This window comes from Capsicum annuum, chromosome 3, assembly GCF_002878395.1.
Source record: "Capsicum annuum cultivar UCD-10X-F1 chromosome 3, UCD10Xv1.1, whole genome shotgun sequence".
NCBI classification, from domain to species: Eukaryota; Viridiplantae; Streptophyta; class Magnoliopsida; order Solanales; family Solanaceae; genus Capsicum; species Capsicum annuum.
Window position 1 is genome coordinate 104,292,545 of NC_061113.1, and position 11,905 is coordinate 104,304,449.

General features: G+C 34.3%; 1 protein-coding gene across 1 annotated transcript; it reads left to right on the top strand.

The window, feature by feature from the left end:
* The first annotated feature begins 224 nt into the window (after nt 1-224).
* Nucleotides 225-884, top strand: LOC124896697. Its single transcript, XM_047408401.1, has one exon. It carries the CDS (start codon nt 225-227, stop codon nt 882-884), a length of 660 nt encoding a protein of 219 aa, XP_047264357.1.
* Nucleotides 885-11,905: the final 11,021 nt, after the last annotated feature.

Sequence of the window (11,905 nt, forward strand, 5' to 3'; positions counted from 1 at the left end):
CTCAACGAAAAGCAAAATAAAGAAATGACAAGTGAGAAAGTAATAAATTCTATGGGCACTCAAGATGAAAAATGATTTGGAAATAGTATGGAGCTTGAGAATGCCATAGGAAAGAAGAGGATTATCAAATAAAGACAAACAGAAAGAGGTCAACTAATGATGATCCAAAACCAAGTGGGATTGTCAATGAAAATTCAAAGGTAAATGAGTGCCAAATTCTATCCATGCCATCAAGCAGTATTCCTCCCTCTTTCCCTAAAGAGTTCTTATCGAAGGGAGAAAATGCAAAGTTCAAAAAGCTATTTGATAAATTTAGTACCCTATCTATAAATATTCCTCTAGTTGAGGATTTGCAAGATATGCCGGGGTATGCTAAATATTTGAAGGATTTGACATCTAAGAAGCGGATTTTGGAAGACAAAAAAATAGAAATAATGCATAATTGTAGTGACATCATATCAAGAACATTGGCAAAAAAGAAGAACGACCTCGGTATTTTTATAATTTCATGCACCATCGAATATTTCAAGTTCGTGAAAGCATTATTTGACATTGTATCAAGCATAAACCTAATGCCATATGACAGATTCTACAAGCTCAAATTGGTAAAGCCGCAACCTACCATGATGAAATTTCTAATTGCTGACCATTCCATCAAGAAACCAATCGAAGATCTTTATGATGTTCTAGTCAAAGTTGATCAGTTAATCTTCCCAGCCTATATCATGATCTTGGATTGTGCAATGGATATAAAAGATCCTATAATTCTCGAGAGGCCATTCTTAGCTATCGAGAAGGCTTTGGTAGATGTAGAATCCGATGAGATAAAGTTTTGGTTGAATAATGAAGATGTTTCTTTCAACATATTTAAATCCATGAAGTAACTGATGGACTTGCAAGTCATCTGGTAATTGATGTCTTTGATGGAGAGGTGACAAATCATGTTGATGTGAGCTTGTTGGATGATACTTTTGTAGAAGTGCTATGGAATTACGAAAGGGAAGAAATGGAAGAATTTGATGAGGTGGTTTCATCTTTAACGGGACTTGGATTCTATACTAACAACCCAGTAAAGTTGGACCTTGATCTTAAAAACTGTGAGAGCCCACCCACAAAACCATCTATTCTTGAGACATCAAAAATTAACCTAAAGCCTTTTCAACCCCATCTTAAATATGTGTACTTGGGGTATGGAGACACGTTACCATCTTCATTACAAGTGACCTTGAGCCCTCTCAAGTAGAAGCTTTGAAGTTGGTGGTGAAAAGGTTCATTCAAGCTATTGGATAGACAATTACAGACATTATACGGATAACTACCGATATTTGTTCCCACAGAATCAAGCTATAGCAAGATTGTGTACCAAGTGTGGAACATCAAAGGAGGCTAAATCAACCTATGCAAGAGGTGGTAGAAAAAAAGATCATAAAATGGCTTGATACGGGAGTAATCTATCCTAAATAAAATAGCAGTTGGGTTAGTCTGGTATAATGTGTCCTAAGAAAAGGGGGAATTATGATAGTTGAGAATTAAAATAACAATCTTATCCCCATCTGATCGGTAACTAGATGGAGAGTATGCATTGATTATCAGAAGTTGAACTCATGGACCAAAAAGACCATTTTCTGATGCTTTTTATAGACCAAATATTGGATAGGTTGGCCACGCGAGGATGGTATTTCTTCTTATATGGTTATTCTTGGTACAATCAAATTTACATCACCTCGGAGGACCAAGAGAAGATGAATTTTCCTTTCCCATATGGGACATTCACATACAAGAGAATTCCCTTTCCGTTATGCAATGCCCCGATAATATTTCAACATTGTATGTTGTCAATATTTATTGATATGGTCGAAGACTCAATGGAGGTCCATATGGATGATTTTTTGGTGGTAGGGAACTCCTTCAACTCATATCTTGAGCATCAAAGCAAGGTTCTTAAGAGAAGAATGGAAACCATCCTTATCGTAAATTGGGAAAAATGCCATTTCATGGTCAAGGAGAGTATTGTCTTGGGCCATAAAATATCGAGGAAAGGTATACAAGTCAATCATGCAAAGTTATAGGTAATTGCAAAGTTACTACCCCCCATTTTCATAAAAATTGTTCGGAGTTTTCTTGGATATGTTGAGTTTTATCATTGTTTTATCAAATGTTTCTAAACAATAGCTCATCACCTGTGTAAAATCCTTGAGAAGGAGACACAATTTAATTTTAATGAGGCATACTTAAAATCCTTTTTGCATCTGAAGGCATTGCTTAGTTTGGCCCCCATCATTGTGGCCTCGGATTGGTCATCCCCTTTTATTGTAATGTGTGATGCAAGTGGGATTGCATTAGGTGCGGTGTTAAGTCAAAGGAAGGATAAACTCTTTAATTTGATCTATTATGCAAGTAATACCTTGAATGATGCTCAATGCAACTATATCATTACCGAACAAGAGTTCTTGGGAGTAGTGTGCTTTTGAAAAATTTTGTGTCTAATTGTTAGTCACAAAAGTAGTGGTGCACATGGATCATGCCATCTTTAAATACCTAATGTAAAAGAAGGAAGAAAATCCATGCCTAATTAAATGGATTTTACTCTTAAAAGAATTCAACTTTGAGGTAAAGGATCAAAAGGAGTATGAAAACCAAGTGGCCGACCATCTCTCGCATCTTAAAGGTAACTATGAAAGGCATGGAGAAATTGAAATTTATGATTCCTTTCCTGATGAGGTGGTCATGTATCTTGTGGGCAAAAAACGTTTCGTGGTATGTCGACTATATCAACTATGTCGCAAGTGGTGTAATTCCCGAGAGGATTAACTACCATCAATAGAAGCAATTCTTGTTTGATACAAAGAGATCTTTATGGGATAAACCATTCCTATTTCGAGAGAAAGAAGATGGTGTGATTAGGAAATGCATTATAGTGCTTGATATGAATGATATCCTTAGAGATTTCCACTCCTCAGCATACAGTGGTCACTATGAACGAATCTAAACTGCTGTCAAATCCTTCAATATAGGCATTATTGGCCCTCTATTCATAGAGATGTCATTGAGTAGGTAAAATTATATCACCAATGTCAATTGCAAGATGGTTTTTCAAGAAAAAATGATATGCATATTGGTGGTGGTTTCAACAATATCACCATTAAAGTTGAACTCTTTGATGTGTAGGGAATTGAGTTTATGGGCCTATTTGTGAGCTCATTTTGAAATAAATACATATTGGTGGTGGTTGATTATCTTTCAAAATGGGTGGAAGTTGTATCACTTATGAATAAAGAGAGTAAAGGTATTACCTTATTTTTTATGAAATATATCTTTATAAGGTTCAGAACACCACATGCCATCATAAGTGATAGAGGCTTATATTTTTGTAATTAGTTATTCAGGGCCCTTCTTTATAAGTATGGGGTTAAAAAAAGTGCCTACCCTATATCACCCCCAAATGAGTATCCAAGCTGAAGTTTCAAAATGATAAATAAAAGCAATACTCGAGAAAACGGTGAACATAGGTCGAACCAATTGGGCAAGGCAGCTCAAGGAGGCACTTTTGGATTATAGAACAACCTACAAAACCCTAATTGGCATGTTCCCCTACCAATTGGTTTTTGGAAAGTCATGTCATTTTCCCGTCGAGCTCGAACATAAAGCCTTGTGGGCTTTAAGGAGGTTGAACAAGAATTAGCAAGAAGCCTCTAAGGTAAGGGTCACAAAACTCCTTGAGTTGGAAGATTTTCAACTCTAGGCTTATGAGAGTTCCACATTGTATAAGGAGAAAATGAATAAATGGAATGATGCTCGAATATTAAGATGAGAATTCCATATCGGCCAGAATGTAATCTTTTATAATTCTTATTTGAAACTCTTTACGGGGAAGTTTTGTTATAAATAGTCGGGCTATTTGTGATTTCTAACATTAGCCCTAGTGGTGCCATTGAATTGGAAGATCATAAAAGTACTGAAAGGGTGAAGAACTATAATGTGAAAGGCCCCGTGGTTACCAAGGCGGAGTTTGTTTGCTTTAAAAATGCTATATGGTGAAGAAGGAGAGTCATGCCGCAACGTTAAATTAGGCGCTTGATTAGAGGCAACCCATCCTTGACTCATTTCTTGTTTGTTTTGATGTTTTATAGGTTTTTAAACCCAAGTTCAATGTCTAAAAAAATAGTAGAAAATAGAGCTAGAAATGGCAGTTGTGTAGGAACCCAAAAATAGAGCAGAAACTATTACCATGATCACGACATCCGAGGGGTATTCTACTTGCTACTTAAGTGAGTCCCTTCTAACCCTTGTCCTTCTTAATTATTCTATAGTGAGGGAACTTTAGATCCCTAAGTTGGGGTGTGTGAGACTACCTTTATTTTCTTTGTGTATAACTTTGGACAAACTTTTCCCTATGATGGACTGGGTGACTACATTCTTAAGGAATAAGCGTCGTGATTGGGATTGAGCCATAAATGGAAGGAAAATCTGAGTACCTATGGCATTTGGAACTTAGGATCACCCTTATACCTATGGCAAAGTTAGAGTAGCCATATGGTTTGCCCGTATGAAGGCCAAAATATGAAACGAAGGCTTGGGTTGATTCCATATTTAGTAAATTGTCCATGGTGCAAACGCAAAGAAAACACCCCTCTTCCATCCAAAATTTTTCGAACATCTAGGGCATGGACCTGACTAACCTTGTAAAAATTTGTTTTCTCTTTTTGTGACTCCAAAAATTTTAGCTTGTAAAAATTGGTAGATACTCTATTTTTGTCTCTACCAAAAAGGGCTATTGAGTCTTCTGGGTGAATTTGTATGCCATGTGTGGTGAGCTTATTTTTACAAATCTTATGTGTACTTACACCAGCTAGAACTTGCCCTATTAATCTTTCAAGGCCAATGTTTATTGTACTTGGTTGGGGAGATGATAGGCTATATTTGTGACATTTGAAGTCCACTTTAGCTTAAAAAGCCTACCCTTGCATAGTTTTTATCCCTAGTCACCGACTTTGAGTCTTTGGACTTTTCTTTGGCAAATACATTGCAAGTCTTCAACCTTTCAATTTTTATATCTCTTTTGAACCCTACCCTCCTTGAACTTAAAATTACAACTTGAGGCTAAAAGCCTAAGTTGGGGCTAGTGATGATTGAAAGAGGTAACTTTGGTCCACGAAGTTGTAAGTGAGTGCTTATGAGCCTAAGTATTGAGAACAAATAAATAATAAAAAGGAAAGCATCCAACAAAGGAAAGAGAAGCACAAAGGGTGCAAAAAAAATGAAATGAAAAAAATGATTGAACCAGGGAAATAAAAAGTACGCACATGTGTAAAGAGTTAAAAACAAAAGAAATAGAGTATGATCAAAAGTTGGATAGAATAGTGAGGTGTAGGTGTTCAAGGAAGGTATATCCATGTTGTTCCTAAAAGTTATTCTACCCTACTCTGAACCTACGTTACAAGATCAAAAAGCCCTTCGTGATTTCCAACCAAGTATGTTCATTATAGTGGAAATTAAAATAAGGGAAAGCCTATGGCATGGTACTTATTATCATCAAGATTTCTTGAGAGAGAGAGAGAGAGAGAGTTTCACACTTAAATTCCTTGTTGTATATTTAATAACATGGTGTGTGGAATTTTCTTTCTTATGAGGAGACATGTGAACAAGTTGAGGTGGGTGATTTTGTCATCTCCCAAAAAATTAGGCAAAAGGAGTATATTGTAGTTGAGGTCAAAATGTGAGTCACTTATAGAGTATTAGTGATTAATGCACGGTTGCGCTATGAAGTCTTTTGCATCCTTGAAAATCACATTTTAAGTTGAGGGATGTCGTGAAAATAATTTCACCCATGTTTGAAGAGCTATTTGTGGTAGTACTCAAGTTGAGGTCATTGTGATCATTGGGTCATCTAGTTTGGGCATAAATATGCATTGTCTCGTGGTAAGAGGAAATATTGCTTGAGGACAAGTAAAGCTTTAAGTTGGTGGTGTTGATGAATGGCATATTTTCCACTCATTTTCACTCAACTTTCGTGCCCATGATATAAAAGTATAAATGAGACAGAATTGTGATTAAGGGGAATAATTTCCATATTTTGCAGGCATACAGGTCATGAGATGAAAAGATGTGGATTGGAGCTAAAAAGAATCAAAAGGAGAAAACAAGTGTAGCTGGCAGACCTGGAGAAGAAACAAGCCTCAGTTATCACGATCGCGGTTTGAGGGCCGCGATCGCAGCCAGTCAAGACAGTTCAATATACCATGATTGAGAGTGCTAACCACAGTTATGGTAGCTGCAATATTGGACAAGTGTCAATAATCGTGGCCTAGAGGGTTTGATGATTAAGGGCAGTTCAGTCAAAATACGTAGATGATTCCAATTTCCATATAAGGCACAGTTTCTTTTCCCTTAGGAGATTATGCAAGAGAGGAGGATAGAAAAATTATAAAAGAGGTAAACCCTAGAATTTGGGAAACATTTGTGTAATTAATATTTCAAGTGGAAATTTGTGAAATTGAAGTGTAAAGTGAAGATTTTATTTATCCTCCATTGTTATGGATTCCATGAATGAATTATTTGGTATATTTCTTCTCTTTCATTTCATGAGTAGCTAAATTCTATATTCTTGGGATTATGTTAAAATATTGTGCAATTGTGTGTGGGTGATGATGTGTTTTTGTAATATTTAGTTGTTGATTATGGATTCCATTATTGCTTGGTTTAAATAAGTTAGAATTTATGGGTGAAAACCCCAAATACTCAAAATGGGATTGTTGGGTGAAACCACAAATGCTTGAAAGCTCATTATCCTTTAATGAGGGGTGTGGGTGAATTTTGGGAACCCATAGCTTCCTTGAAAGAGGGATATAGGGGGCCAAAGACATAGTGTACAATTGTGAATATATCTTACTTTCTTTAGCAATCTTCGAAATAAGGGTAGATGTAGAGTAGGTTATGTCAATGGCATCTTCTTAGAAATAGGGATGCCTAATTGAAGTTTTGGGTGGCTTTTATTGATACACTTGTTTGGTACCTAAAAGAGTCAAGGAGTTACATACTTGAGGCCTTGTTGACAAACTAGCCTCAAGGAATCTTAACCTAGCCTACCATGTTATCAATAATTAGAACTTATACCAAACCATCATGATCCCATGCACAACTTTCCCTTAGGTAGCCATAATCCAAAAATTGAATTCTAAAACAAAAGTATTATTGTAGTGTATGGCGTGACTTGATATTAATACATCATATTCAAAACCAACCCCCCCCCCCCAACTTTACATTATGTATTTTATGTTGTGTACACTTCGGGTATCTTTTTAGTAATCTTGATACCCATAGGACTCAAAATCAAAATCTTGCTCTTTGTGGATTTTACCTCAATTAAATTTGATCTATTGAAAACGACCGCACACTACTACTTTAGATGGTATAGGTGAGCGTTATCATAGGATTACAAAGTAAACTAAGTATATTAAAGAAAACTTCATATTTGACCTGAAACCCAACTTGAGGGGAAAGTAAACTTAAGGGTAAAATTCTTTTTGGGACTCAATGGATGCAAGGGATCCATTGATAAAATCCAACATAGCTGAAGGTGAAAGCCTTGGAGAAATCCCTAAATTGGACTCAAGTAGGAGAAAGCGTAACTTGCTTTTGAAGATGATAGAATCTCCTTTATTTCTTATTGTGGATTGATTTTATGATCAAATGGTAAATTTAGGTATTTTTAGGATTTTCCCACTCTTAGGGAAGCCTAAACAATGTCGTTTAAGAGTTAATAGAATGGGAAATAATCAAAAGGCCCTTTTTATATTGTGCAGGAAATAAAGGTACTAGTCGCAATGACTCAAGCTATGGATCTTTACGACTAGTCATAAGTCATGCTCTGAGTTGTGATCTGAGGTCCTTAATTTATGAGTCTTTTTTTTAAGATAGAGACTCCACTCCTAACAACTTGTTAGGTCTAATCATGAGTAGTTAGTAGAAGTTGTGGTCAGCAACTCAATTTCTGAATTTCTTTCTATTGTGATGATAGTCCACACTAATTGACTCGTTAGAATGATAATGATTTATTCGTTAAACTCATCACTACTGGGATGAATTTATGATATGCCTATCTATTGTGGCAATAAGTCCATACAACAAATCATTATGACTGGTAACAGGTTGTTACCTGAGCTATTGTCACTGGTAGTTGAAAAACCCTTAGGAAATTTTCCATAACTTTTCACCAGGGTATCGAATTAAGACGAGACTTATGGAATTGAAAAGACAATTTAATAGCCTATCTTTTGATGGGTCTAGAGCTTGAAAACTTAGGGTATTACAATATCTCCCTCTTAGGATTATTCATTCTCTAATGAAACTGACTAAGTTGAAAGGCTGGGGAAACTTGAAATTTTGCACTGAACAATTACAAGTTGAATCATGAATTGATATCTGAGTTTATGATTGATGCATGGACTAAAGTAGACTCATGAATGCATACTATGAAATAAATATGGCTAGGTGGCTGAGATAGAAATAAAGGAATTAATTAATTAATTAATTAAGAAAACTATTACCTCAAGATGGAACTATATTTGAAGAGAAAGGATAGGGGTACTTGTTCATCATATCTGCTTCTGTTTCCCAAATAGCCACTACACTTACTGGTTTATCCACAGTACCTTTACCAAAATGACCTTCTTATTTCTTAACCTATTGATCTGGCGGTCTAGGTTCTTAACTGGAACTTCTTCATAAGAGAGGCTATTTTTCACTCCAATCCTTTCTAAATGGACAATGAATGTTGGGTCCCCAATGCATTTCTTCAGTAAGTAATCTGAATTATGCGTTGGCTAATGATAAGAATTTCTTACATAGTCATGGCACTTGCGCTAAGATTAATGCAAGATTAAATCAGTCTCTTTAGACCTTTCTAAATGTACTAAAAAATAAAAATAAATAAAAAGTGATAGTAACAAAGACAATTATCAAGGAGTTAACATATTCTTCAAGTAAATACAAAAATACTGAGATAGGAGTTATTGAATATAAGTATTGTTTAATATATATCTACAATATGATTGTTGTTTAACTTAGTACAGAAGATTGCTCCTATTTTCTTCCAACACCAAAAACATAAAAAAAAAGGATACAAAATGGAAAATAGTCATTTGTGCCATTTTTTAGATGAGCATTTGTGACTTAATTAAAACCAAAAACTGCATTCTAAAATAGTAAGAAAAGTTGAATGAACCTTTTAAATGCTATTTGTCTTTGAATATGGATTAGGAGAAACATGAAACATCAAGCGTTAAACTGAGAAACATTTTCTAGTGGTAGCTAGTTAGCATAGGATGCACATCATAATACCTACAAAAGCCTTAACCCTTGTACTATTCCATGCTAAGAAGAAAAGAACGAAAAGACAACGAACCAACTAACCTAAGCAACTAGTGGAAGAGAAAGAGGCAGTTTAGTTGCATGATTTTTAACTAAACTATTGAGGAGGATATTTGTTCCTAGAGATGGAGAGGATATTTGTTCCTAGAGATGGACCTTTTAAAAAGATAACAATTTTTGTTAAGACACATTGCGAGAAACTTTAATGTGCATGGTAATTGAAAAGACAAGAGAAACACGGAGTAGAAAGATACATGATCAAATCAAACCACCTATATCTATTAAGTTGCATGGCTGCACTTCAATTAGCTTGGATCAAAGTTGATACCAAAAATGGTAATGAAAAGCAATGTCAAGAGATAATGATATCGTGATAATTCTTCCAAGGAAATTATCAAATTCTAATACAAAATAAACTTTGAAATTACAAAAGTTTGCATGCTACTGATTGCTAATACTATAGAGGAATCACTATCCACACACAATTCAGAAAAAATAACTAGTTAAAATAAAAAATTAAGCAATGTTAGGTGTTATATTGAGTAACACTAGCATATATTAAATGTTAGAGAAGTGAAAAAATGCATAGGTTGGTTGAGTCATATAACATTGTTTCTGGTCCAATAGTTTTTAAGAAATTTCATGACCTGGGACCCCCAATAGAAACTATAGGCGCTTCTTGTTCTTTTTCCTAAATCAGATAAAAACTGTATACAAACTTTTAGATTCATTAAAAATAATCTTAAGGATCAAGTAGCTTCTGATATTTACCAAGAAACACAAATAAACAAATAAATAAACAACAAGTGTATTATATCAACTAGTAACACCAAAAGTTATGTCCTTCAATCAACTAACAAATTCTCAAGATAATACTACTAGCAATGCAACGTATAGGATTTGTAGGAGACATATAGGAGTTAGAAACATAGTACAGTAGACCGCTCCTAGTTTCTGTCAAAACCAAAAATAGAACAAAAAGATTCAAAATTGAAACCAGATATTTGTGCCATTTTCCATATGGGCATTTGTGATTATATTAACATCAAAAACTGCATTCTAAAATAGAAAGAAAAGGTGAAAGAACCCTTCAAATGTTATTTGTCTGTGAATATGGATTGGGAGAAACATGAAAAATCAAGTGCTCAATTGAGAAACATTTTCTAGTGGAAGCTAGTTAGCATAGGATGCACAACCTAATACTTATGAAAGCCTTTACCCCTGTACTATTGCCATGCTAAAGAGAAGGAATGGAAATAAATTATTTCGCATGAGCTAATCATGTAGCTTGGGAAAAATATTACTATTAAGAAACTTTTTATCCTATTTCAAAGTACAAAAAAGTGAAAACGACAAGCATCAATTTCAACAATTAACACCATACAAGAAAGACTATATACTTCTATAGCCTATATATACTCCCACATTGCCTCTAACATCCTCAGAATTTCAAATCAAATATAATAATAACAAAAGAGGGTTCACTTCTTCACTCACTCAAAATTTTTCTCTTATCTTTCACTTGGAACCAAATATTTAGTTTTTTAGGAAAGTGAAAGAAATGAAATCCTTAAGGTTATAAAACATCAAACTAGAGAAATAAAATGCTATAAAAGGGTAAAAAAAGTGTCAGAGAGTGACATTTTGTTCTATTTCATCGAATTCTGCATATTTTTTGTTGTAATCTCAGGATTTTGTACTGAATTTCCATTAAATTTCATGCTATCGACAAAATATTTAAAGGGAGTTGGTGTTTGAAGTGAAGGAAAAGTGATAATGATAAACATCATAAGATGTTCATCCTCTGCCATATAATACCAATGAAATCATCCTTCTACTTTTATTTTTTATTCGAAACAGCTACAACCAAACAATGAAGTAAAACAATCTTAACTTGGAAACAAGCACATAAAAGCTGAGATCGTAATCTTTGACCAAATAGCCGTAAAACATTAACAACTATGAGAATTAGAGAAAAAGATAATTTTGAATACTCATAGGAAAAGAGTAAATGTAAGTGATGAATGATATAAAGTTCTATCCTTTATCCTACATGTTCATAAGAACACCTTTTCATTCACACACTCTCACTAGTGGATAAAACCAAAAATAAAGTTATAAGCAGTAAAGAAACTACGACAATATGAAAGTCTAATCATGCTTACAGTAATAAAAAAATAACATTGTAATATTGAGAATTTAGATATAACAAATTAACAAATAATCCAAAGCTCTTGAAAACAAACATGCACATACCTAAATCCTTTCCCTAAGATTAAAAAAATTTAAAGGTTTTCTCTTTGCCCAAATCATAAAATAGTTTTATTTGCCCAAATCATATCAGAGATTCACAAAAAAATACATGAATTCTAAAAAAACAAGTAGAAAACAAGAAGAAAAGTATTAATCAGAGCTTACCTTACAACGTCAACTAGAGAAAATCCAATTCAGCAGAAGCAAAAGTCAATTTTGCAGATACATAAAAAACCCAATCTAATTTTTGATAGAAACCCAATTCAGCCTAATTTTTTCGAAA

Bases quoted from the DNA above. Each gene is read 5' to 3' on its own strand.
- LOC124896697 (XM_047408401.1), top strand. From the start codon at position 225: ATGCCATCAAGCAGTATTCCTCCCTCTTTCCCTAAAGAGTTCTTATCG.